The sequence below is a fragment of the Lachancea thermotolerans genome, assembly GCF_000142805.1.
Source record: "Lachancea thermotolerans CBS 6340 chromosome H complete sequence".
Lineage (NCBI taxonomy): Eukaryota > Fungi > Ascomycota > Saccharomycetes > Saccharomycetales > Saccharomycetaceae > Lachancea > Lachancea thermotolerans.
In genome coordinates, this window is record NC_013084.1 from 615354 (window position 1) to 641447 (window position 26094).

The following is a 26094-nucleotide window of genomic DNA, read 5'->3' on the forward strand; positions in this document are numbered from 1 at the left end:
GTTTCAGACGCGAAAATAATTGTAAACATGCTGGGTTCAATAAACGTTTATTTTTCTCTGTATATTGGCGTTTGTTGCCAGCGACGCTTCTAAGAAAAAGATGTTGACTCGCACAACGCATGCGAAGAGATACGACGGTCGCATGCGCAGAAAAAGGAGTACAGGTTAAATGACGAAATAGCAGCTCGGCGAGAAGACCAGCAGCGTGTGCCAGGCGGCCACATGGGAGGTGAGAAATACTGGGAAAGGCGGGTGCAAGGACAAGGGTTTTGGGGGAGCTCGCGCAGACGAGTGTGGTAGCCGATTGCTGCGGAGTCCCTCGCGGGCGCGCGTGTAGAGCTAGCTAACCGATCTTCCGTTGGCTAATAGCGTCATGCTAGCGTTGACCGAGGCTGGCGCGCGAGCACTACGGTACTTGCCGAAGGTTCATAGTCGTCGCTAGCAACTAGATGGTTAGAGGGCTTGCGGAACCCACGCATCTAACCCCGAAGTCCACGGTATCGAATCGGGCTCATGCACGTGATTTTCGTGTTATGTAAGCTGTAGAAAGTATTGCGCGCGCTGGTTGTGCCTGGGAAATGCAGTGGCTCTGGAGGACCGTTCCGTCACTGTCGTTTAACGATACCTGCAGGTCTCAGAGAAGTCTTTAGAGATAAACCCAGAGAATATGTGGCGGTGCATTCGGCGTGCATGTGGTGGAGTGTGGTGTTGAGAAAGAAAAAACCCGCCACTTGTACGAGGGCCTGAAGATTGTCTCTAAAAAAAAAGATCTAATCGCCGAGGGAAGGTGCCGACGTTCCTAGCGATGACCTGGTATTGTATTATGTAAGCGAGATTGGGCTTCTGCGGCGCTTTAATGGCTTAATGAAGGTTCTCTGCTCGCGCCGCGTTGCGAAATTCTCGCTCGCCGTCGCGCACGGGGCTTTACTGGCGCGGGCAGCGCAGGAAGAATGCAGGCAGCTTCGGCGCGTTGGAGGCATTTCTGGAGAGTGCGATTGAAGAGAAAAAGCCTGTGGCGAAGACGCGAGGGAGCCAAATTCTCGAGCTAAGAACCGGTGGCTGAACCCAATTAGGTTAAATTGGTTTCTCTAATCATTATCTGCGTTGCGTCGGCGCTCTCGGAGCCACCGGCAGCAGGAGCTTTGTGAGCAGCGGCTGCCTCGGCTGTAACGCGGGTTCAAAGTTCGCTCTCTGCTTAGTATGTAAGAAAACTCTGAAATTCTTATTCTTCGGGATATTGCCGACAGCAGGAATAGGGCCATGTTAGATGCAAACTCTCTTTTTGAATGTGCTACGGCATCCGGTTCGCAAAGCGCCCGCTTCAAAAGCAAGGCCCCTGGCGGCAGACTCGACTGAAAGTATCGGGAAACTCGTTCGCAACAGTCCTCGATGTGATTTTCTCAATATCTGTCGTCGGGTTTCGAGGTTAGTTCACAGCCTAGCTCGCCTCAAGCGCTGATATCCTATAATAACGCAAAATGGCGCCCAAGCTGGTAATTTCTCGAAAACCCGCCTCGAGCGCGTCAGTCAGTCAAATTTTGAACTTTATGAGTAGAGAAAACTTCCGAAAAAAGAGGAGCTTCAAATTCTTCTGGGCAGCGGTTCTGTACTCTTCAACCTACGCGCTCTCCTTTTGGGCTTCTTCACTTTTCGTTTCGGGCTCGCCGTCTGCGCTTCCCGCGCGCTCTTCGGTGTTGTGATCTCTGACATCATCATTCTTTGCTTCACTTTCTGACTCGTGCTCAGAGGTGTGCTCCACGTCGTGTCCCTCTGCATTGTTTGTTGTAGAAGTAGGCTCGTCTTCAGGCTCCTCTACTCTCATCTTGTCTTTTCTCACATAACCATTGAGCTTCAGCTTGTAGTTGGTGAAAGTGTGGACCGGGATGCTCGATTCAACTTTTTGCCATTGGAGCGCGGGGTAATTGACAGGAACTTCGGGCTCGGGCTCTTCCTTCGGTAGCTGTTTGCTATCCAGCTTTGACTCCTGTGTTTCTTGTGACATTGTTTCTGTTAACTTAGCCTTCTCTGCAACAGCTGCTAAAGTATTGGCGTTAGCGAAGTGAGACAAACACCTTGAGAAATTATTTCGTGTCAAGGTACTAACGGTGTTCTGAGTAACGAGTTAAACTGAGAGACAGGTTTGGATCACGTGCTTTGTAGCGAGTTAACGGGTTAAGTGAAGTCCTTCATCGCGAAGAGCGAAGTTGCGACAGCTAATTCAATAAGTATTACGAGCTCTGAGAATAAACTTTGGATGGCCCCATGCTCAGCAGAAACTAATTATCGAAAGTTGAGTTCAAGCATTAGCTTTTGCGAAACGCCAGGCCACAGAAAAGACGCCGTTTTTCAGGTTATCATGCAATGCGTGCAACGTTGTAAATTTACTAAAATGCAATCTTTGTAGCATCTTATCGCCAATGCCTGAACCCATATACAAGGGGTTCCAATCAGGTTTATCAATTTTTCTTGAGTATATTAAGTCATTTTTTTGACGTTTTTTCGCTGACATTCTCGAAATGGTTATCCCTTATTTAGAGATAGATGAAATTACAAGTAAAGGGTTGGAAGTTGCAGGATTCTAGAAAGGTTTATGAAGGGGCATAGTTATTTTTGTGAAAAGCGGAACTAATACACCTTGCGAACATATAGTGGTCATTAGCCAGTTCGTTGACAGAACCCGCAAGTTAGAAGGATCTGTATATCGTGTGGGTACTTAGCCACCTAACTGAAAAGACATTCAAGAGTAATTTTGTAATGTATTTGATTGAATGAAAATGCCGTATCAGCGATGCTCAACCAAAAAAGAAAGCCAGTGAAGTCAGAATATCACCATCATTAGGTATTCAGTGAGGTGATTAAGAGCCTCCCAGTAGTGCACACTAGAAATTGATTTGCATCTGTCCGTCTCGTTGACATCACTACATCCTCGAAAGGAATGCGGCCGCTAGCGCAAGGTAGTTTACATTTTGAATGATTTTGGGAATTTTTGAAGTAGCGCGGATGGCAGGGATATACTAGTAGCTGCGAACCACAAGCCACGACAATCGATAACTGCCTAGCCGTTTTTTCGATGGGATCCAGAAGAGGTCTGATTTTAGCGGTCCGCGGGCCATTAATTTTGTAAAATTCTGATTGTTTTGTATCTTCTATCAAAGTTGAGAACAATAAATCAAAATGCCCCCTGTCATTGGCAAAATCAGGCGCGAGGCTTTGTATCGAACATTTTAAACTTGGCGTTTTTGTCGCTAAGTCAAAGAAACATATGCCTTTCGCTCTATCTAATACGCACAGAATTTCCTCGCTAACAAACGCGCAATCTACCGACCAGGGACCGCTTCCTTCAAATGGCCTCATTAGAAGTTTAAAGTCCCACACGCGTTTTTTTAGGCACCTTTGAAGTTTGAACAAAAGAACAGTTGTTCCCAAACATGCAATCGTCTCACCCCTTTGAGTCAGAGCCGCAGAAGCCCCTCTAGTTTTATAGGTACCGCTCTTGAAGAGCTTGTTTCTCAAGGCCGACAAGACCAGCAAGCAGTCTGATTCTGGAGAGCAGCCTGCGAACGAGATCAATATTTCTTGAGCGTAGGGTTTCTCTAGCGTAATAACACCTTTAATAACGCCTTGATCGGGCAAGATGTACTCATCGATCGTGTTGAGAGACTCTGTGTCAAAAATGCTAACTTTGGATTTGAAGTTTGTAGTTTGACTTGCTAACAAAATATACCGAGGATTTCTTAGCTGAACCATTTTTGTATATACCCAATCTTTCGAAACCAACTCCTCTGTTGTCCATTCTGCAGAAAGAGCGCCGCTGTAAGTTAAAGTCACAAAACTGTCATCCATAGTAAGCACAACATACTTACTGTTGCCTTGGTATTTAATGAGCTTGATGTCAAATTTTGGAATCCATTTGTAAAAGCATCTGCGAGATAAATTGAAAACAAAAACCTTGGATGAACTGTAGACGAAAAACGCCGAGTCCTGATGTTCCGTAGTGCCAGATTCAACCATTTTGATATCACAAAGCCTGAAAGCTCTGTTCTCTCCCAAGCAAACTTGAAGGGAAATGCTCAATGAATGTGTTTCGAAAGAAAAGTTCAGGATTGTGACGCAGCCTGCACGATTTGTCACAATTAAAACAGTTCCCTTAGACGAGGAACAGTCCTTTAAACATATGTCATTGATGTTTGCATCCTCGAAACTATATTCTGCAACGATAACACCATTTTCCAGCATATACACGTCCTTGCCGTCGGATATAGCAATGAATAAGCTTGAGGAGCTTCCACTGCCTTGAAATGCTGACATATAACACACATTCCAAGACGAAAATTTGGCCATTGAAGCTAGCTTGAATGTGGTCTTTCCTTTAACCAGATAAAGATCAAGCTCATTGTCGAGTATAATGTACTCGTCGCCCACATTTTTCAACTGTAGCGCGCATCTTGTAGACGGTCTTGTTAAGGTTTTATTATGAAAGGAAACATGCAATAAGAACTTATCACTACCCCGGATGCTGCTAGCTGAAACTATTCCTTTGGTGGTAAACCAAAAGTCCCTTATTGCTCTAGTAGTACCAAAATGTTTGAATTCAATAACTTTGAATGTGTTTGCAGAGACCGACTTTTGAAAAAAGCTAACGAACCCGAGCGTAGAGTTGTATCCACCACATGCCACAACAGTCGTGACCTGAGCAAAGCCAAAGTCCAGTGGTAAAGCATCAAGATACGTTGGCCGCTTGTAGCGTGAAATATAGAGTATTCGCTCTTTTTGGTAGTCTGCAAATACCATCCCTTCTCTCTTAGAAATTAGTAAGATTTGACCGTGACCCAGGCATTTATAGCACAACATGCTGTCAAGTGGTTTTTTGAGGAAACTATTCAATGTCACACTATTCCATTGAAGACTTTTAGGTTTACGCAAGTCTATGGTGGTACTGATGGTCTCGCCTTTTGTGCTTAAGATACTCAACCTCAAACCCTCTTCTCCTTGATATAGGCTTGCTCCAGGGATTAAACCATCGAGACATAAGGATTCTCTGGTGTTTTCATCGTATTTGTTCTCGAAAACACATACTTTGTTATTAAAAATTATTACACCACGGGAGAACAAAAACACCACCGTTTTTGGCACTTCCAAAGTTATCATCTCGACTAATGTACCAAGTTCACCTGAAGAACCACAATCCATCGCGGCAGTGTATTCTTGAAGTAATCTATCATAGCGCGAATGGTTGTTTCTATGTCTAAAAGTGTTTGCATGGATCACCTCAAATGCGAGGACGTTTTGTATTAGGTCTCTCTTTGCCAAACAAAAGAATCCTTTATTTGGGTTTAAACAAAAGGCATTTTCAATTCTATAAGGCGTATCATGGACTGAAATAAATTTAGCAAATGGGCTTTCCGACAGAAGATCAGACTTATTGATGGAAACCAATTGCTTCTCACTTAAGCTGAAGTAAAGTTGCTCACTGTCACTGTCGAGAAATCTGAGAGTCTTCCTTGGATCGACATCCTGTTCGTTGATTTTAAGTCGTTTTTTTGCAACTTTCTTGAACCCTGGGATGTCAAACACTGTAATTGAGAGGTCAAACGCGAGAACCAAAAAGAAGTCCGATTTTGGATTCACCAGCCTAAAAGAGAGGTGGAGTGCAGAGTTTTTGAGTTCCGTAACTCTGCTTGTATCAAAGCTTGAATCTTTGGTTCTGTACAGATGGACAATATCACCTTCAACTATCAAAACTTCATTCCCATTTTTCAAATCCTTCAAGTAGCTGATGGGCGGTGAACCGCTCTCTAATGTTTCATGTTGCATTATCTAGAAGCCCGGACGTCATGGGCTCGACTGCCTCCCTATTTGCATGCATCAAGCGGGTGATGCTTAAGGAGTTTTGTCAATGAAAAATATAAATAAGACAGAAACGAAGAACGCACTTGACTAACAAATGTTCCTATCGCCCCTGAATGAAGACCAGGAAACAACCTGCAAAACCCCTGTTGCGGGTAAAGCATCCTTAAAAATAATACAAACTTAAGACTCCTCTCATGAACAAGAGCGCTCTAAAATCTAGTTTCTTAAACATTGCTTGCAAGTCATCTCCCGGTGTAACGGGCTGACATACTACGACAGACCGGATGAGTAGATACTTAGCTCCTCGTTAGCCGTTTTCAAGCACACGATTAACCTTGGCTAAATAACGCCATTCTTTTGAGGTGTATAGCAAGCCGTATTGTGAGAAGCTTTTGCCAAAGGATTGCTGGTGAATACTTCAATTGACCTATCATTTGTCAATCAAATACCAAAGGTACCGTTTTTTATCGTATCATGCAGCTTTTTCCGGTCTTCCCTCTTTTTGGCATAAGCTCCATGCAATTTTCCTCCAACAGGCACTCCTGGTATGAAAGGAGCTGACTGCGGACCAGGAGGAGAATGTACCGGTCCATAATATGCTGGATTTGTGCCCGGGCTCGCCACGAAACTAGTTGGTGCGGGGCCTTGGGCAGTTGGAGCGTATGCCATTTGCGGGGAAGCGTATGATCTCATAACCTGTGGTGGTTGAGGTGAAGCACCAGCCTGAGGGATAACACGTGTATGAGGGTGCTGACGAGCATGCTGGGGCGGAAAGCGCGGATGGATGTTGCTTGAAGGTGATTGATGCTGATTATTATAGGCCTTCGAAAAGGTTTGTTGGGCGGGGTGACTTGGGCGTTGTGTTACTAGCCTATGAGGTTGACTACCAGCCACATTTGCAGGGTTATAAGGGTAGTGTGGAGGGTGTGATGATTCCTGTATCTCGTAGCTTGCAGTTGTGCCTGAGTGGTGGGCAACCTGAGGATAACCGTAAGGTGCTTGGTAATAGCTGTAACGATTACCGTTGGAGCTAAGCGGGGGACCACCGTTCAAGGCCTTTGCTTGATTGTTTGAATGTTCCGGGCGGCTGACAGGCAGGTTCGTATAACCTTCAATTGGAACGGCTGATTGGTCAGGATAGTGGGCGAATGGTTGACTGTGATATCCATGTGCGTTATGACCAGAAAATGCGACCTGAGCCCCCTCTGGTGTTTGAACCTGCGTTGGTGCTGGGTATGAAGAAGCTTCGTGGGAAGAATACTTGATGTTGTCTTTATTTTCGATCCTGTTGGCTGCACGATGCGCAAAGTCTCTATTAACTTCTCCTCTACTTTCATTTGTGGGCATGTGCTTTTCGTAATGAATATAGCTCTGTGAGGGAGGTGGTGTTGGTGATCTCGTTTCGGGAATTGGTTTCTCAAATTTCGCGTTGTTCACGCCAAATTCCTGTTGCGGATAGGGTGCTTTTCTCACAGGCGAATTTCCTCGGCTTCGTATGGGGGACACTTCTGCTCTTGCAACTTGACTATAGTCAATAGGGAAGACTATTGGCGATACTTGATGTACTTGGTTCGCTTGGTTTGGCTCATCCGCTTGGGTGACTTGGCTCGCTTGGTTTAATTGGTACGATTTTAATTCCTTGTGCGAATCAAAGCTTTGCTGGGGACTTCTCCGGATCGGAGATTCGGTAGGGAAGGTTCCAGGAAGTTTTTCGGTTCTAGGTGAGTCAAGTTGTAACGGTGGGACTGTACTAGAATTGGTACTGCCAGCCAAAGTATCTGTTGAATTTTTGGGTAGATCTCTGTATCTTTCGAACATGGTGAGAGTCTCAAATGTTTCTGCATTTGTTGCTAAGCTTTTAGGCGACTGGTTTCCTTTCGTTCTCAGGTTCCTCACTTGTTTGCTGAGCTCATCGACCATTTCATTCAAATCTTCGATACCGTTATTGGTAGAAGGCAAGGAAATATTGTCTTTTTGAATTGGGGCCGTGTGGTGAGCTTCATCTTCAGGATCAAGGGCTATGGAGTCTTCTTCAATGTCTGGAATTTCAATTTTGAAGTCATCGTGTTCAATCGCAGGTAGCTTGTAGTTTTCAGGATTGAGCATACTGAACTGGCTTAGAACACGAGAGTCATTTCGGGATCCTCTAGTTGAAGCTTGCTCATGGGGAGGGCTTGGCGGAAGCTCCTTATTTTTGTAGCCCTTTGAAGCTTTGTTTTGCTCCGATGCAGCTTGCGGAAGCGGTGAGTTTGATGAACTGCTACCACTACTTTTCTTTCTAATGGATTTGAGAGGATTCCATTTAGGAACTGAGCGTTGATGACGTCTATCTTGAACATGAGGCGGGCTTATTCCTTCCTCGGCTTTCAATTTGTCACTTTGGAGGAATGGCACCAGCGGATCCTTATTTTGGGGTATGGATTCATTCTCCACATTATGCTGGAACTTTTCGTAAGCGGGAGTGATGGAACGATTTTGGTGTTCGTGAACTTGGTCGCGGTTATCTCTAGGTTTGAGATATTCAAGTGAGTCTACTTTTTCATGTTTTTTCAATTCGAGGCTTAGATCACATTCCTCAATAATAACCCACTTCTTGAACCCATCAAACTCAAACTCTAAAATAAGCGACCTTCCGAACAGCTTTTTCTTGTCAGAGGTCTGCTCGTGTGATAGTGTAGAAAGCCATGCCCATATAAAGTAATCATCGATATCAACACGCCCCATTTCGAGATGCGTTTCCAATCTTTTCATTCCGTCGTCTGATGGCACACACTTCTGTGAAGCCCAACCTGCTTGGAATGTTGAGTGCTTGGTTGAAATCTCTTTCATTATGCGGCGCGATTCTTTAGACATTTTATGACTAATGCCATCAATGTTCTTCTTTCTCTTGAACAACGATTTTAACAAAGCGTAGTCTTCGCGAGCCTCAAAAGCATCGTAGTTTGAGAAGTCAAACAACTCGTTGCATCTTTCAATTAACTGCCAAGGCTTTTTGGAAAATTCGGTGGTTTTCAGACTCACTATAGGAACAGTTAAAATGGTTTCTGAGTCGTATGCAGTAGATCCTTTAGGAGGATAAGTACTATTGAATAGTATAGTTTTCAATGACGTAGGGATGTTCGCATCTTTCAGATCATTTGAAATAAAACTGCGGATGAAAGCAAGAAGAAGATGAAACATTGCATCAGAGGCGGGAATCCATTGCTCAATACCTTCGGAAAAGGAGTTTTTCTTTTCAATTTCAGGTGTTGGCTCTCCAAAATCGTATGGCGAGTTTTCCACCTTACTTCTAAACGCCCAGATACCAAACATCTTCGATATTTTTCTTGCACTCATCTTGTTGTGTTTAGAGTTCGAAGATGCTGTAACAATCAGATCAAAAAAGTCATACACGATAGATGCATGATCTGGAGATGACAGGCATTTTGGCATTAGCTCTAAAAAAGATCTTGAACGATACCCATCGCTTTGTTCGCGTACTCTAAAGGCTTCATAGGCCTTCCAAGTAATAACTTGCCCCTCCGGCAGTCGGCACCATACATATTTGAGCGCTTGGAACAAGGTCCATGGTTCTGTCTTGCTTATTATGCGTGATTGCTTTGTTTCATTGACAGGTACTCCATTGCCAAGAGGGAATACTTGATTCAAAAATCTCAGAAGTTTTTCATTTGACTGCTCGGGACGAAACGGTAAGAACAAAAACTCGATGCCTATCGCGTTAGTCTTTAGCTCTTGCGTAATGAGATGGATCAAGCCTTTCACTTTGTCTCGTGAGAATTCGTGGAAGAATTCAAATTCTTCGTCTTCGTCCGCAGCGGAGTGGAGTCGCCCTTTTCGGCCTGTAGGCTCGGCAGCTTTGGGGTTGCTTGGCGGGCTGGGAAGGGGCTTTAGAGACTCCATCCTGCGTTTTAGCGCCGAGTATGCGCTATAGGCGAGTTCTCTTACTGGCTACAGACATTGAAAATACAAAAACAGATCAATCTAATCGGCTCTGGCACTAACTCGTATATAATTATTTTATAAGCATGTGATGACATCTCATGAAACTAATAAGCCACCGAAAGACCCCTCTTCCGCCAATAGTCACTAACCGCGTGCCATTCTCCTCTGTGTCTTTTGATTCCATTTACAACACTTTTGGGAGCCTGTTCCAAAAGATTGTGGCCCATACTTTTAAGAGCCTCTAAAGTGTCTTTACCAAGCATCGGAAAGCTTTCAACCTCAAGTACGTCAGGAAGTAGCTGATGATGAACCCTAGGATAGGCGATGGCTTCGAGTAAAGGCATTTCGTACCAGTAGAGTCTTGTGATAACTTGGAAGATGCTTGGAGTTATTCTTGAGCCCCCAGATGCGCCGATTACAAGATCAGGCTTACCTAACTCGTCAAGGATCACGACAGGAGAGGCAGATGACAAAGGCCTTTTCCCCGGCTCGATAAAATTGTAGATAGAGGGAGCAAGCTCGAAAGCATTTGATCTTCCTGGCTGTGAGAAGTCGTCCATTTGATTGTTGAAAATAACACCCGTTTCAATATCATGGACTAAGGATCCACATAATAGATTCACAGTGCTTGTAAAAGAAACAGCGTTGCCAAATTTGTCAACTACCCCAAAATGCGTTGTACCGTGGGGATCTGTGAGAGCGTAAGCAGGATTGTATTCTGTCCAATTTGAAAGTGTCTTGAGGCCGGGCAAGTGATCGTTAATGAGTCGCACAGAGTTTTGAGTCCAGTTGGAGTCAAGAACTTCGAGAATGCGTTGAGGGAGCTCATGTGGATCGGAAAAGCCACCGAGTCGGCTTCTAGCGCTCGACATCCATTTCATGCACTCTACAAGTACATAGACCTGCTCTGGCTGAAAATCCCCGCCTTTCTTGGCCGGAAACTCGTCTAAGATTTTCAAGGCAGAAAGTAGCGCAGCTCCAGAGCTAGAACCACCACTTGTAAATACCTCAAGATCGTTGTTCGGAAAGTACTGCCAGCCCGAGCGGATCTTAGTATAGAGGGGCTTTGATGTATTAACGTAATATGATTTTAAGTCATTGCCTGTAATTATGCCTCCACTTTCTTTAATTTTTCGAAGCATTGAGCGGCCTATCCTGTGGTTTGGATCATAGAAGGGCGCGACAGTGCCATTGCTCGCCAATTCTTTTAACGTATCGGATAAAGCAGGGCGTTTTATACTTTCTCCAGTCTTTAAGACTCGCGACTGTCCTTCATTCAACACAAAAGCCCAATCTTTCTTATGCTGCACAAAGTAGGGTTCGTATATTTTCAAACAAGCGGCCGTAATCTCGTCGACTTCCCAACCATTCGATCCTAGCTCGATTATAGGTTGTAGCAAATCCCTCCACTCAACTTTCCCACTCCCCTTCTTGACAAATAGCTCATAAATTCCCCGCAATTCGCCAGGAACTGCAATTGCTAATCCTCCAATCTGAGAAGCGTTTGGTGATTGCGAAAACATATTTTTGTGGGCTAGCGCGGGCGCTTGCTCGCGAAAGTCGATAAAAAGAGAATCTGTTTCTCCAGACATTTGATCTTTGCCGACAAATACAGCGTATCCACCGCCGCCGATCCCGCTTGAGAAGAAGTTCTTCATCCCTAAGCACAGGGCCACAGAAACAGCAGCATCGGCCGCGTTAGCACCATCGAACTTCTTTAAAACTTGTTCAACTGCGATCTTGTTGCAGTGCTCAGAATCCGAGCTCGCAGCGCCATACCGTCCTGTTCTAAGAACTTGCGATGAATTTGGACTCAAGGTGGGGTGGCGTGGAAGCGGCTTGATATCAATATTGTGATCCGGGCTCTCCACAAAGAAGTGCTGCATACATACAGCTGTCTCGAGCAGCAGTGTAAGCACAGCAGCCAGCCTCATTTCTAGTACCCTCGGGGTTCTATTTGTGATCTTTGTTTGATCGAAGAAATAGGCAATCTGTGGTGGCAGGCTCTGAGTCTATTTAACTTATCTTTTGGGGCAATAAATCATGAAAATAAGGTATTTTAGATAACAGAAATAGTTTTTGAATGAAGACGCATAGATCATTCTAAATACAGGAGGGAATTTAAATAAAGTATATGTATGTACGCTTTCTTGTGCTCTTGTATCCGAGACACGTTTTTATTTACAAGCTTACTCGATAATACGAGTCACCAAACCGGTGCCGACGGTCTTACCACCTTCTCTAATGTTGAAGCGCTGACCAGCTTCCAAAGGAGTAGGATGAACAAGCTCGCACTCCATCTCAACGTTGTCGCCAGGCATGACCTGCATGGAGTGGTCTTCAACAGCCTCTGGGAATTTTAGAACCACGGTAACGTCGGCAGTACGGACGAACATCTGAGGTCTGTAGTTTTCACCAAAGCCAGAATGTCTACCACCCTCCTCTTTGGAGAGAATGTATAGAGATGCTAGGAACTTGGTGTGCGCTTTGACAGTGCCAGGCTTGGCCAGAACCATACCTCTCTTCAGCTGGTCTCTTCTAACACCACGCAACAAAATACCAGCGTTGTCGCCGGCCATAGCCTTGTCCAATTCCTTTCTGAACATCTCAATACCAGTAACAGTGGTCTTCAAGGGTTGAGCATTGTGGCCGACAATCTCGACTTCCTCACCCTTCTTGAAGTTACCCCTCTCGACTCTACCAGTAACAACAGTCCCTCTTCCGGAGATAGAGAAAATGTCCTCAACAGGCATCAAAAATGGTTTTTCCAGGTCTCTCTGTGGGGTTGGGATGTGTTCGTCAACAGCGTCTAGAAGCTTCATGATGGCTTGCTCGCCGATCTCGGGTCTCTTACCTTCGAGAGCGCACAAAGCAGAACCCATCACAACAGGGGTGTTGTCACCGTCAAATCCGTATTGTGTTAGCAACTCCCTCATTTCCATTTCCACAAGTTCCAACATTTCTTCGTCGTCCACGGTGTCAACCTTGTTGACGAATACCACGATGTCCTGCACACCGACCTGTCTGGCTAGCAGCAAATGCTCTCTAGTCTGAGGCATTTGGCCGTCAGTGGCGGCAACAACAATGATGGCACCGTCCATCTGCGCGGCACCGGTAATCATATTCTTAATGTAATCGGCGTGACCTGGACAGTCAACGTGCGAGTAGTGTCTCTTGTCCGTCTCGTATTCAACGTGGGCGGTGGAAATGGTAATACCACGCGCTCTCTCTTCAGGGGCTTTGTCGATGGCAGCATAGTCCAGAAAGTCGGCGCCACCCTTCACGGCTAGAGTCTTTGTGATGGCAGCAGTCAGCGTAGTTTTCCCGTGGTCGACATGGCCGATGGTACCGATGTTCAAATGTGGCTTGGTACGGTCAAATGCAGCCGCATAAGAGCGGAGAGCAGTGCTGGCAAAGGACCTGGTTGCCGGCCTGGCAATTAGAGAGAAAGCTCTAGGCACAAGGAACATTTTGAAACCCTATTATCCTGGAGATTCGATGCTTTCGATTCCAGCGGGGTTGCTGGGCGATCAAATTATAGTAACGACCTTTATATTCTATAAACGGGGAAAATTTTTCTGACATACGTATATAGTGATTATATGTCGTCACGGACGGTATTGATCAACAATCAAGCGCATTAGGATATCAGCTAAGTAGCCCATAGAGAGTATCAGCGGGGCATCGCAGAGTATAAAGAACAGAAAGTTACAGTAGCCATGCCACGATTCTGTGACTATTGTCATTCGTACTTGACGCACGACACACCGAGCGTGCGAAAAAGCCATTTGCTAGGGAAGAATCATGTCAAGCTCGCGGCAGACTACTATTGCAACAAAGCACGCCAGACCGAGAAGCCCATCTTTGAAAAGTCGCGGAGCGCCAAAAAGAACCGGAAGCGGGCGCGGAGCCCGCGCGGACAAGAGCCAGAGCGGCGCTGGACGCTGCACTGCGATACCAATCGCCAAAAACGGCAGTCGCACAGGGCTGCGTTGGCACAACAGGATCTGGCGCCCATATCGGTGCTCGAGAAGCTGTACCGCCACTCGCCCGCGTACGCCAAGGTTTTTGTCTCGGAATGTCGGCTGGATACAGGCCAGTCGGTGCGTCTGGAGCGGCTTCCGCAGCGCGCGAACAAAAGACCGCAGCGGACGGCCGCGGCAGATCCCCAGAAGCCGACGCGCGACACGCTGTATAAACCAGACTACTCGGACGCTGGGAAGATCCCATCTGCTGTGCTTCTGCCGCCGCCGCCTTCGCTCGCGCGGTGGCCCGCGTGCCCACCGCTGCAGCTCGCCAGCGACCGCGCCGCGACCGCGACCGTCCAGCACGTGACCCGCAAGCTGGAGGCACGCCGCTAGATCCCTGGATCTTCGCGATCCCGGTCTCGCTTAGCATATCGTTTCTGTCATTAGTCATTAAATTAATTAAACTTCATGTATGTGTCCCGGCGCCGCGCGCTCCAGTGTTTCACGCCTTCACGTCCCGCAGCTGCTGCTCCTCGTCGTCTGCCGCGCTTCGCAGCCCCAGTGCTGCCACAACCACTATCAACCCCACCGTCAGAACCACGACCACGCTGATCAGGAACCACACTATTACAAACCCGCTCAGGTCGTCTAGCTCGCCGTGCCCAGCGACAGAGTTCACCAGTGGTCCCAGAAACCCTCCGCTCTCTGGACCGTGTCTCTCGCTACACAGCTTATGCGCGTTCGCTATCATCTCTATCTATAAATGTGAATTTTTTGCTTGAGCTTTTTGGGCCTATTCTCTTTGCGCTTGGAGTCTCAGAACCAGTTCGTTGAAGCCTCGAATCTGGATGGTATCAGTATTTACTCGAACTTTATACGCAACAATTACTCGATTACCGGTGCTGAATGTCAGAAAGATAGAAGGACGCACCACCCTGTTGCTTTGTTTTGCTCTGTATTATCGATATTAGAACTTGTAATACATTCACAACAGAATGGGCTTGCCAGAGAAGACTCTACGGACTTTGTGTCGCCTTATATACCATCCTTTATCCTTTGCCAAACTGGATTTGTAATGATGCATTTTAGCTAACTTGGGTATAAACGACTCGCTGTCGTCGGTAGCAACTTGTGTGATCGTTGAAAAATCCCTCAGCCGCGGGCGAAAACCGGCCATGACACAGAGCAATCTACACGAAAACGGGAAAAAATTAAGCTGATTGAGTAGTGCCTACCCGGTTGGTAAGCCTAACTCCGCACGCGCGCGGAAAGGAAGTCACCAGGAAGCCAAGGTGGTTATGTAGCGCGGCGTTTCTGAGAGCTCATTTGCCGCCCATGCGGCCGAAATGACGTGACGCGCGCAGGCGGGGGGGGGGGGGGGGGGGGGGCCGGGAGGAAGCGCACGATATACGGTGGGTGCAAAGAGAAAGCTCGGCCGCGCGTCACCGCGTATCTCCGCCAGGGGCCGGCGGCTAATGAGGGCTATCAGGGCTTGATACGCACGTGACAGCCTCGTATAGGCGCTTTGGGGGAACGAGAGGGTAGCCGCCAATATCATCCGGGCGCAAGAGAGCTCGGATCGTGGTGGTACTCGAAATGCACAAATGCCGCGGCGGGACCTGCCAGCTCGATCCACCAGCTCTGTAGTGGCGTGTCGCTTGCGGCCGCCAGCCGCCGCAGCGCACGCTTGTGTAGGTCGACGAGAAGTCTTTCCAGAGGTGCGCTGCGGGCAAGTCCGAGTAGATCGCAGGCCCTACGGAAATCGATCTTGCCTGTGTAGGAGCGCAGTTCGACGAGGGCGGCGATGCGCTGGGTCACGTAATCGTCGCAGTTCTTGAGAACCCTGAGGTTCAGGATACGGCCTTGCGCGAAAACGCTGATGAGGCCTGCGCGCGCGAGCCGCTGTAGAACGTCGGCAAAAAGCGAGCTGGCAACTTCATCCACGGGTCGCGCCTGGCGGCGCGCCCGCTGGGCGGCGACGCGGCGAAGAACTCGTAAAGGGCCAGGGCTCCGGAAGGTGTTCAGAGTGGAGACCTCGACACGGTTCTGCGTGAGGAGGTGGTCCAGAACGTGGCGGACGTAATCGTGGACACTTGCGCGAGGACCTGCGGCTTGGTCGATGGTCTCCACAAGCTCGGGCGCGCGAGAACGTTCGTGCATTTCCGGGCTTCGGGCCTGTGTTTGCTCATGGCGCCCGGTGTGAGGCTCCGACTCTGCCTCTTGGTCGCCCAGCACCATGTCTTGGGAGACGTGCTTGAAAGGAAGCACAATCTCGCGAGGCCCCTCGGAATAGTCATCGGCGATCTTCATCTCCCTTTGGTAGTGCTGCTGCTCCAGCCATTGGATAAAGTTGTAGCTAGACGGAGGGGCGTTGCCCGCTGGCGCACAGACGCGATCCAGTACGGCCTTCTCCACCGTCCAAGGGACGCTCAGCTCTCTGCGCCACTTCATTGCCCTCTTCCAAAACTCGATCTCATCTTGAAGTTCGCTGCAAATCCTTACGCTCTGAACGTCCAGCTCTCCGAACCTGTTCATTTGCCCGGCAAGCTTGAGCGTCCAGCCGCTCAGGTCCCCTAAGGGGAGCCCGCTCCGCAGAACAACGCCTTTAGAGCACTTGACACTCAACAAAGTGGGCGGGCCTCGAGGTTCCCGCGTGGAGTCGTCAAGTTTAAACATGGCATTGTCACATTCACCTATTAGCTTCCATTTCCAGCCCGCTACGCAGCCTAGTACTTCGACAGAGCCGATTGGGTAGTTTCCGTATAACCAAGCGTCTGGCTCACCAGCATAGTACTTCTGAGTTATGATCTTTGAACGTTTAAAGTGGTAGCTCAAGTCGCAGACAAGGCAAGGCACTGTTGTCTGAAAAGTCGGGCTTAAATGAAACAAGCTGGGGACATAATAGTCTACATCTTTGTTTCTGTATACTACGTGGTCCCAATTCGCCATCTCATAGGCGTTTTTCAGCTACTTTTCTCGCCATTAGCATTACTCGCGGCCTTATCCGATGCCCTAGTATCTTGAAATTTAGTTTTATCAAAATATATAAGACTTATAAGGAAAACCGAAATGTGGGGAGGGGACATGCTGGGGCAAGAGACAAGCAGCGTCCATCTCCGTGCTAATTGAATTTTTCAGCAAACATGAGCAATTCTAAGCCACCTGTTACATGTCACATTCTGGACACAACATCCGGGAAGCCAGCTCAAGACGTAACCTGCTCGATATACTTCGTGAGAACCACTGCTGAAAGCTTTGGTTTCGAAGTGAGTGAAACTCAGCCGTTTGCAGCTGCAAGGACCAATGAAGATGGAAGAATCGGGGCTTGGATCTTCGCGCCGGAACCGTCTAAAAGACCCTTTTTGAAAGAACTTGGCATTTATGAAGAAAATTCCACCTTAGTGTGGAAGAGTCTCGTGCCAGGGACATACAAGATAAGGTTCCAAACGTCTCGTTACTTTGAGCGACAAAAGAAAACTTGTTTTTTCCCTTTTGTTGAGATCTTCTTCGAAGTTTCTGATTCCAGGCACTACCACATTCCATTGCTTCTCAGCAACTACGCGTACTCCACTTACCGTGGTAGTTAAGGCATCACTAGCCCCACTCAACCCCCGGTACACTGTGATTATACTGGTGCCCTTGGAACGGGTCAAAGGTATTTAACGTGCTCCGTGCAAGTTTTTACGTTCTTCATTACTGTGCCGAACCAACAATAGCTCTCCCTCTAATCTTCAGCTACCGAAGCCAAATACAATGCCTCACACTTTAGTTTATATTTCATGCAATACAGCCGCTTTAGTTAGCTTTTTTATATCGAAAGCCAGGTTTGTTCGCGTCACATGCCTTCTTTTGCAGGCAGGCGATGAGCTCATCTTGAATTTAGATGAATTTTCACTTGATCAGTAGTACATTGAAACTAAGTTCAATAAGCTCCGAAACCAAAAAAATAAACCATCGGCGAACAGCTCGACTAGTCGACAGGCCCTTCCGTTGAAAGTAGTTAGCAGACCTCTTAGTCAAGTCCTCAAATTTTTCGCTAGCTTCGGCATCAAAACAAGTTTGTTTGAATTCGGGAAAGTAGCGGACTAGTACAACACTTTTAACTGGGCGTATCTCCGATATCAAAATTACACCGAGGAACACAACAGAGAGATGGGTCTACTTTCAGTCGAGCAAAAGTACAACATCATACTGATGGCCGAGAGGCACCCTAAGTGGACCCAGTTGGAGCTAGCTCGTTGGGCTTACGAGGCATACCAGCTATCGAGCTGCCCCTCTCAAGGAACCATTTCGCGTCTCTTGGCCAGAAAAAGTGTCTTCATGAACTCAAAAGAGCATGAAAAAGACGCAAACAGATTAAGAAAGCCCAATAACATATTGGTTCGTCGCATTCTGCAGGAATGGGTTTCTCAAAGCATTTGGAATGGCATACCGATTTCGCCTCCTATAATCCAGGACACTGCACAGTCAGTATGGCACCGAATACCCGCAGAGCATCGAGAAGGCAATGGTTCTTTTAGCTACAAGTGGATCACACACTTTCTTTCTAAGATGGACGTCAATGTTTCGAGTTTAGACGAAGAGCCACCCAAGCCGCCCAAAGTGTGGACGTTTGAGGAAAGGGGAACTCTAAAGGAATTTCTTTGCAAAATCCCTGCCAGAAATTTGTTCACTTTAGATGAAACTTTTCTTGCTTACAACCTGCCCCTCGACTATGCACAATATGAGACAAACCAAGTGCAGAGAAGGATAGAGGTTGTTACTGTCATGCTTTGTGCCAACTTAGATGGCTCCGAAAAAATGAATCCCTTGGTAATAGGCAAGTACGAAAACTATAGAAGTTTTCGTAATCATTTTTCAAGTGAGCCTCCTGAAGGTGCTTCCCAGTTATCTTTGGGCAACAAGATGGCCAAAAAGTTTTCGCTGACTTACTATAACAACCGCAAGTCTTGGCTTACCAGTAACTTATTTCATGATTGGCTGGTTTGGTGGGATAAGCGGCTGGTGGTTGACAACCGAAAAATTTACATTGTGCTTGATGACTCCTGTTCCCACCGCATTATCAATCTACGGCTCAAGAACATTAAGCTGATATATACCTCAGCCAATAGCAGATTCTTGCCGTTCAATTGGGGTGTCTTGGATGAATTCAAGACACACTACCGTGTTCAGCAGTACGAGGCTTTAACGGAACTACAAGAGAAAATCGAAAAGAAAACAGGTCAAAAGAAGATTCTGACGTATGACCAAAGTCTCCTGAAAATGTCGAATGCATTCAAACTTATCAAGGTTGCATGGGATGCAATACCCGCTGATACAATCAAAGCTAACTGGAAGAGTTCAGGTATTTTACCTCAGCATATGATCCAACTTGATGAGAGTGTAAGTATGGCGTTCAAGAAGAACGAGGCTCTAGAAAAAAAGCTTTATGAGGTGAGTGAGAGGTTTCATTGTATGAAACAATGGGACTACGACATGCTGTTGGATCTCAACATCGAAAATAAGAATACGAATTTTTTGAGTTCCGAAGAGTTAGTCCAAAGCGCTATTGTGGACGAATGGGAACCCGAAGAGAAACAGGTTTCTCTCGAAGATGATTATGGTACCAACGGGTTTAGCTTAGAAGCCTTCGCTCAAGTTGGGGAGGTTGGAAACGACACATTCGGGCATGTTGAGCACTTAAGCCATAACCCTACGGAAACACTTGAAAAAAACCTTCTTGTTAGTGATGTTATAGACAGACCAAGTGAGTTTTTCCCCAGCTCCGTGTTGCCCATAAACGATGATCAACACATAGAGAATGTCACGGGTCCGCCGCGTTCCAACTCAACTCAGATATACCCCGCGGTAAGTGCCCCGCCCGCCGCCACTGGATATTTGGATGACGTCTTCAGCACACTTCCACATGAGCCTAGCTCTGCAAACCCTGCGACCTCAATTAATACACATGTCTCGAGTACTTTGCCTGCAACTGACTCTCCCTCTCCAAATGGAATTCCTGCCGCGGACATTTTAGGAATTGAAACACCGGCTCTGAATCTGGGAAATGAGTTTGATTTAGACTCTGTTAACGACTATCTTGGTCAATCTTCAAGCAATCCGCATGAGCCAACCTTTGGAAATCAGCGGTTGGTGATCTTGACTACTCTGCAAACGAACATAGACATCGCAAAATCAATGGGAAACATTTTGAAGCATGCTGAATTTAGGGAAGTTGGGTTATCTGATAGGTCGCTCAACGAACTAAGATTCAGCTATAACAACTGCTTGAAGAAAATTAGAAAAGCAAAGCAGGCTTTAAGTGGCGCTGACAAGAGACTCAGACAGCAGCGTCTAGAGCGCCAGATAATTAATCAAGAGCAGTCTATTGTAAGCACAGCTGCGTCACCGAGCTCAAAAATACACCGCCCGGTTGGAATTTCTCCTTCATTAGAGATCGAGAATAGTAACTTCTTCACAAACTTTCCTTCAAATGCGTCATTAGATATACCGCCTCATATTCAAAGCGGAACCGAGAACTCAAGCACGCGGCGCTCATCTTAAACTAGCTTTCGAATGCCATTGAACTTGTGAATTTAGTTAAAAGAGCGCACAGTTGTATATATATATATATAATTACATATTAGAAAATCATGCATTATTCACTTCAAAGGGCTTCCCCATATCTCTTAAGTTTAAAAATTCATGAGCAAGCTGGTTTGTTTCATCATCAATTATTTTGAAAACGCCTGTGCCAACGTTTAAGCTCAAGAAGTTTTCCTTTGTGACATTTTCCAATGATACTTTGAGGCCCGTTATGTCCATTTTTTCTGGGACTCGTTTGACTACCTCGGGGTAAGCAGTTCCTATGTCTGCTCTGGGATCAAGTAGCTTCTCGATAAAGCTTGGCTTGTTCATGCTGTAGGTGACTAAGTACTCCCAGAGCTCAGAATCGCCCGAACCTTTGACGAATTCTATCGCAAGCTGGGGATCATTTTTCTTATCGATAATAAGTGATAGTGCTTTCCGTGTTTCTCCGACTTTGCCCCAAAGATAGATCAGCTCGTTAAAACAATTTTCGTCACTGGCGCATAGGTCTATGGCTTTATCGATGTTGTAGTCGTTTTTTGATCTCAAGAAATCCAGTAAATGAGTTTTGTCATATTCATAATAGAGCTCTAGCATGTCGTCTTCATAGGGTGCAATCATAAGGGAGTTTACACTCGATGCTTTTCGAAAGAAAAGGAAAAGTAAAAGACGAAGCTCCCTAGGAGAGGATAGTTTAGGTATTATGGAATTGACCCCAATCATGTGAGCGCCTTCGACGAGCAGTTCAACTGGCTTTTGAAACACTTTTACAGCATCACGTAGGTCCAGACTCGAAAGCTCCTTAGCGCTACCATTGAATGGAAGAAGCAAAATTTCAACTAGTTGATTTGAGAACATAGATAGAAGTTTGCGTCGACGAATGATGTCCAAAGCTCTCTGATCTTTTAGTTTTATCAAGTGCGGGATAGCCTTTACGTCGTTTCCATTCTCTATAAGCAAAAAAACAAGGTCTTTTCGGTAATCTGCAGAGTTTTCGGGATCCTGTTCTATAACCTCCTCTAGCTTTTCGCAAAATGCTCCTAAGGAGAACAGCTTCTTTGGCCAAAGCCGTAGATATTTTGAAAAATTAGAGATTTGGTTCGCTTTTAGGTAATAATTCAAAGTGGCGTCATAGACTTGGTTGTCTAAAGGGGGCTCCGTTGGAATTAAGTCCACAATCACGTTGGCTTGTTCTCTTTCAAGTAGTAACAATATGTAATTACCCCAGTCTTTGATAACATGGGCTTCAAAATAATCGTCTTTCCTGTCGTCGTGAGCTTCGGAGAAAACCTCCGTTATGCTTTTTGCAGCTTCTTTCCAATTTTCTTGGGAAACTGTTTTATTTATGTGACGCTTACCAGCTTCAAGTCTAGCGCTTTTATCAACCGCATAAAGCCCAATTTTCCACGCTTCATAATCGTGGCCAGTATTTGAAAACCAATCGAACCTTTCTTTCAGTGATAACTCATGGGCTGCTACAGCGTCTTTGGCACTAATCATATAGTATTCAGTTGCACCCTTGCCTATGTGCTTCCCCAAATGGTAATCTTTTACAGTCAAGTTCTGGTAGCTCTTAGATACCACTTCATCACTGTGAATTTCCAAACCGGAGAACATGTCAATAACTTTAAACCGAGGGAGTTCTGATTTGTTTTTGACAGTTTTCGATGGTGGTACCTCTAAGCAAAGGAGCTGGTCATTTTTGAATGAAACAACGCCTGCTAAAACTGTGTTCACGTATAAGTAATGCTCCTGATCTATCTTTTTATCGGGGGCTGCCCTCAAACTTGACGCAGCGCTGGAAAGAATTGACCCCAAATGGTTTCCGTGCTGGGGTAATTTTGTTAATGAGATTTTGAAGGTCCATATGTGGTTTGCCCATACTACAATGATTCTGTCTGTCTCTGGGAAATGAACCGAAGGCCAGTATAAATCAGGCCTTGTTCCTTGCTCATCCCTCGGAAAAGGCACTTGTAAAAGTTTTGTTTTCGAAGATATGCTGTAGAATGTTATTCCACTGTCGTTCATCCAAAAGAGAACATCATCTACGGTGTATATGCCCACTACAGGGCCGTTGTCTCTGTCGAGGATTATGTCCAACCTGTTTCCTAGCCAATTCCGTTGGGAGAGGATCACTTCACCTGCCATCCCACCGGAGACAAATGTTTTACTGGTTTTATATTTGTCATCTAAAACCACCGCATGAACTGGCCTTTTGAAGTCGCAAGCGAGCATGCCAGCACTATCCCTAACAGATCCTATGACAACACTCCCATCAATAGATGAGGTTGCAAATATGTCGCCGTCTGTAAAAATTGAGGTGATTGAAGCTCTATGACATCGAAAAGTTCGTATCGTTGTGAAATCGGTTTCGGTGAAGTGCAAAAAGCCAGCATGAGTAGCAAACGCGAACACTTTTTCGTGAAATTGGCAGGCTGAAATAGAGTCCCGTGTGAAAAAGTTCTTAGGGAGCTTTGTAATTCTTGTGTAATTCAAAAGAGGTGGTTCCTCGTCCTCCTCCTCCTCCTCCTCCTCCTCATCCTCTTCTTCTTCTTCACTTTGGTCCTCACTCTCGACATCACTTCCGCTCACGGCCTCGCTTTCTGCGTTATTTTTATCTTTATTGCCTGAGACCTCTGCGCCCTCTAATCTTGACGCAAATCCATCGCGTATCTCAGTTCTGTCTATGCTCTTGGTCTCATCCATGTTTCCTTCCTTACTGTTGGAAGATACATCCAGATCATCTTTTTTGTTATCTTGAGATAGGGGCCCTTTTTCTGCTTGTCCGCCGAGGCCCACTGGATTATGCTCTTCGCTGCTCTCTTGTATTAACGACAATTTGGCATCACTTTGGGTCATCATTGAGAATCATCGCTTTTTTATTCGTTTAAACAAGATATTTGACCCTAAGTTTCGGTTTTGTAAATTTCAGGAAATAAGCTAAATTACTAGTTACAAACTTTCAAAAGTTAAGGACCGAGCATGCCGCGAGCTAGGAAAGGCGCCCTTGTTCAATGCGATCCTTCCATCAAGGCCCTCATAGTCCAGATTGACACAAACAAGAACGATGTTATCCTTGAGGAGCTTGACGACACACATTTACTAGTAGATCCGACTAAGGTGGATTTCATCAAGGCTGAGTTAAACAGGCTTATGTCACAAAACATTTACGACCCATTGGACGAAGAAGAAGAATCTTAGATCAATAGTGAGATGTTACGTAAAGTGTTTATAAGTCAAATTTTAGACAATTGAGTTGCTTGCACCCCCCTTTTCTAATTGGCTTGCAACGTTGTTGAACAAGTCGGCAAAGACATCGACATACATAATTTCTGAGACGTCTTCCTTTGCTATTTTTCCGTTTTCTGCTTGTTGAGTCACATCTTCGTAATAGTCTGCGTAAGCACGGATGACGAGGTCCTGTATCGCGTCAATGAGGTGAATCCGGACTTCGTGGTCTTTTATGAAAATGCACATTTGGTTGTATATCCTGGGTAGAATAACCTCAACATTCTTCCTGAGTTGAGTGTTGTCAGAAATCAATACTCCGGAACAGTTTAAGCATCCTCCTACTATCTCGTGGGCCGCAGTCTCCGTCAGCTCTTTTATGGCATTTCGGAGCTCAACCGAAAGCTCAGAGCGTGCATCAACCATGTTTTTGACAACCTTTGGAGCACCTTCGCGAGCCAGACTAAAAACAGAGTTGCTAGCCGCAGATAGTCCACCATGCGCCAAAGACCGAAGAAAGTCTCTCAGGCCCGAGAAATCGACATACGTTTCGTTGCAAACGTACTGAATGTCAAAGTTCTGTACTTGCTTTCGCAGCATCAGAAGATTTTTCAGGTAGGATAGGTTAACATCGAGGTTATCCTCAGATTCTCGAACTAGGCGAAGCGCCGCTCTTAGGGATTCGACACAGTCATGGACTATGTGATGAGCCAGAGTGTCGAATATAGATGAATTTACCATTTGATAAATTTTTGATAGAAGTGCGATTGCTCTGGTGACAGGTGGGTAGCATGAGTGCATCTCTTCGACCTCGTCTTTAGACTCGGATATACTGTCGAGGAATGACTTCACAATACCATCACCTTTTTCGATCTTTGACAGTCCACCCTTGCGATGATTGATGGAAAAAGCGTCTCTCGTGGGTCTATAGGCGATGATGCTTGTTTCGACATATATTTGTGCTCTAAAGATTAGTCTGTATTGAACATCCTGAAGTAGGGGCTCAAATATTTTGTCAAGCTGAACGCTTCTAAATTGTGCATCATACTCTTCCGAGTTTTCTTCAAATTGGTAATACTTATTGAGCAAGGTAACTGCATCGCATAATGATGCCACATCGGATTCTCGTAACACTTTCTCTCTGACGTGATCGTGAAGGGGTTCACAGAGATGAAAAAGCCATTCATTAAAGCTTTTCTTACCCTCTTTTTCTGGAAAGAACTGTACGATAAGGCTATATTCATCCTCGCAGAGCTGTGTAAAAAAGAGCAGGTTGTCTTGTATATCCTTCACTAGAGAAAAGTTCTTCTGTTGTGCTTCTTTGTTTTCCAGCTGACTCGAGATTAGGGGACCTAGAAGCTTGATCCTGATTCGGAAATATTCATTGTAGCAGTCTTGTAAAATGCTGTTTAACTCTTCGTGGTATGTTTGATGATGCTTACTAGAGTAGCGGGATGAAAGTTCCCTTGACACGGAATAAAAATCGGCTGCAATAGAAGAAAATTTGTTGTACAGTAGCGCATCTCTGGTCGCCGACTGCGAGATACCTTCGAGGGATTTAACGACCTCTTCGAACATAGAACGCAAGCAGTTCGACAAATAAGTAGCCATAAGGCTGCAGCAACGGACCATGCACTGTTTGAACTTGATGCGGTAAGCTTCTGCGTCTTTAAACTCTTTGTGTTCGCAAAGAAATTGTAAAGACTCATCTATTTTCGATAACTTGGACTTGAATGAATTCTTCCTCACAATGTTTGGAGATGAAAAGTGATGCAAACCTCTCACAATCGGATCCAACGCTTCGAAGTAACTGAGGTACTCCCTTATAGATTTGTGGAGATCATCAAGATTTCTGAACTTTTCGAAGAGTTCATAGGTTGACTCTGTGAAATCACGAGTCTCTGATGATATAGCGCAGAACTTGTCAACTGTGAGAGCAAGTTGCTTATTTATCTTTTCCGCTTGATCAATCACTGTTTGATATTCACTCACTTTCACATCAACACCGGTCACATATTGATCATACTTTGAATACTTGTTTTCTTTGCATCTAGCTTCTGGTTGCGCGCGAACCTCGATCTGTTTGTAACTCGTACCAATTCTTCGGAGCTTGCCTAGTAATTCATCATCTTGTAAACTTGGTGACTAAAGTCAAGTACAATGTTAGTCGAGTGTATAAGACTCTGAAGTTTCCACCTTTCTTAACATACTAAGTATTTCCCTGAAGGAGCGTGAGTTGCGATACTTTGTACAAGAGAGTTCCCCCTACTTCTTGTCATTGTTGTTCAAAGCTGCTTAGTTACTACACAAAACAATTTTCGAAAATTAGATAGTAAAATAACTATTTATGTTGATATATTGTGCATTGCCCAAAATGTAAAAATTAGGTAAACCGCCGAACAATACAGGCAACGATTAGATAAAATGCCGTGCGATATTTTAGCAGCCATTATGGCTTGGTGTTGTGTGAGCTTCGAGAGTGATCAGAAGTAAAAGCATGCCGCATTGTGTTGTTCTTGAAGCTGGTAATTTATCGCGA

General features: G+C 45.6%; 11 protein-coding genes across 11 annotated transcripts; 3 read left to right on the top strand and 8 right to left on the bottom strand.

Moving 5' to 3' along the window:
* Positions 1-1618: 1618 nt before the first annotated feature.
* Positions 1619-2002, bottom strand: IES4 (Ies4p; the record flags this gene model as incomplete). The annotated part of the gene is made up of 1 exon (XM_002556137.1): positions 1619-2002. One exon carries the CDS (start codon positions 2000-2002, stop codon positions 1619-1621), a length of 384 nt encoding a protein of 127 aa, XP_002556183.1.
* An 833-nt stretch (positions 2003-2835) lies between these two features.
* Positions 2836-5814, bottom strand: KLTH0H07018g (KLTH0H07018p; the record flags this gene model as incomplete). The annotated part of the gene is made up of 1 exon (XM_002556138.1): positions 2836-5814. The coding sequence occupies one exon, from the start codon at positions 5812-5814 to the stop codon at positions 2836-2838; it is 2979 nt and encodes a 992-aa protein (XP_002556184.1).
* Positions 5815-6291: 477 nt separating this feature from the next.
* Positions 6292-9750, bottom strand: MSB1 (Msb1p; the record flags this gene model as incomplete). The annotated part of the gene is made up of 1 exon (XM_002556139.1): positions 6292-9750. One exon carries the CDS (start codon positions 9748-9750, stop codon positions 6292-6294), a length of 3459 nt encoding a protein of 1152 aa, XP_002556185.1.
* Positions 9751-9896: 146 nt separating this feature from the next.
* Positions 9897-11726, bottom strand: ECM38 (gamma-glutamyltransferase; the record flags this gene model as incomplete). The annotated part of the gene is made up of 1 exon (XM_002556140.1): positions 9897-11726. One exon carries the CDS (start codon positions 11724-11726, stop codon positions 9897-9899), a length of 1830 nt encoding a protein of 609 aa, XP_002556186.1.
* A 255-nt stretch (positions 11727-11981) lies between these two features.
* Positions 11982-13262, bottom strand: TUF1 (translation elongation factor Tu; the record flags this gene model as incomplete). The annotated part of the gene is made up of 1 exon (XM_002556141.1): positions 11982-13262. The coding sequence occupies one exon, from the start codon at positions 13260-13262 to the stop codon at positions 11982-11984; it is 1281 nt and encodes a 426-aa protein (XP_002556187.1).
* Positions 13263-13511: 249 nt separating this feature from the next.
* YHC1 (Yhc1p) lies at positions 13512-14153 on the top strand (the record flags this gene model as incomplete). The annotated part of the gene is made up of 1 exon (XM_002556142.1): positions 13512-14153. The coding sequence occupies one exon, from the start codon at positions 13512-13514 to the stop codon at positions 14151-14153; it is 642 nt and encodes a 213-aa protein (XP_002556188.1).
* A 1161-nt stretch (positions 14154-15314) lies between these two features.
* Positions 15315-16709, bottom strand: STN1 (Stn1p; the record flags this gene model as incomplete). Its single annotated transcript, XM_002556143.1, has 1 exon — positions 15315-16709. The coding sequence occupies one exon, from the start codon at positions 16707-16709 to the stop codon at positions 15315-15317; it is 1395 nt and encodes a 464-aa protein (XP_002556189.1).
* Positions 16710-16903: 194 nt separating this feature from the next.
* KLTH0H07150g (hydroxyisourate hydrolase) lies at positions 16904-17347 on the top strand (the record flags this gene model as incomplete). Its single annotated transcript, XM_002556144.1, has 1 exon — positions 16904-17347. The coding sequence occupies one exon, from the start codon at positions 16904-16906 to the stop codon at positions 17345-17347; it is 444 nt and encodes a 147-aa protein (XP_002556190.1).
* Positions 17348-17912: 565 nt separating this feature from the next.
* On the top strand, positions 17913-20303 carry PDC2 (Pdc2p; the record flags this gene model as incomplete). The annotated part of the gene is made up of 1 exon (XM_002556145.1): positions 17913-20303. The coding sequence occupies one exon, from the start codon at positions 17913-17915 to the stop codon at positions 20301-20303; it is 2391 nt and encodes a 796-aa protein (XP_002556191.1).
* Positions 20304-20390: 87 nt separating this feature from the next.
* Positions 20391-23189, bottom strand: VPS41 (Vps41p; the record flags this gene model as incomplete). The annotated part of the gene is made up of 1 exon (XM_002556146.1): positions 20391-23189. The coding sequence occupies one exon, from the start codon at positions 23187-23189 to the stop codon at positions 20391-20393; it is 2799 nt and encodes a 932-aa protein (XP_002556192.1).
* Positions 23190-23570: 381 nt separating this feature from the next.
* Positions 23571-25834, bottom strand: COG3 (Golgi transport complex subunit COG3; the record flags this gene model as incomplete). The annotated part of the gene is made up of 2 exons (XM_002556147.1): positions 23571-25700; positions 25766-25834. 2 exons carry the CDS (start codon positions 25832-25834, stop codon positions 23571-23573), a joined length of 2199 nt encoding a protein of 732 aa, XP_002556193.1.
* Between the last annotated feature and the right edge of the window lie 260 nt (positions 25835-26094).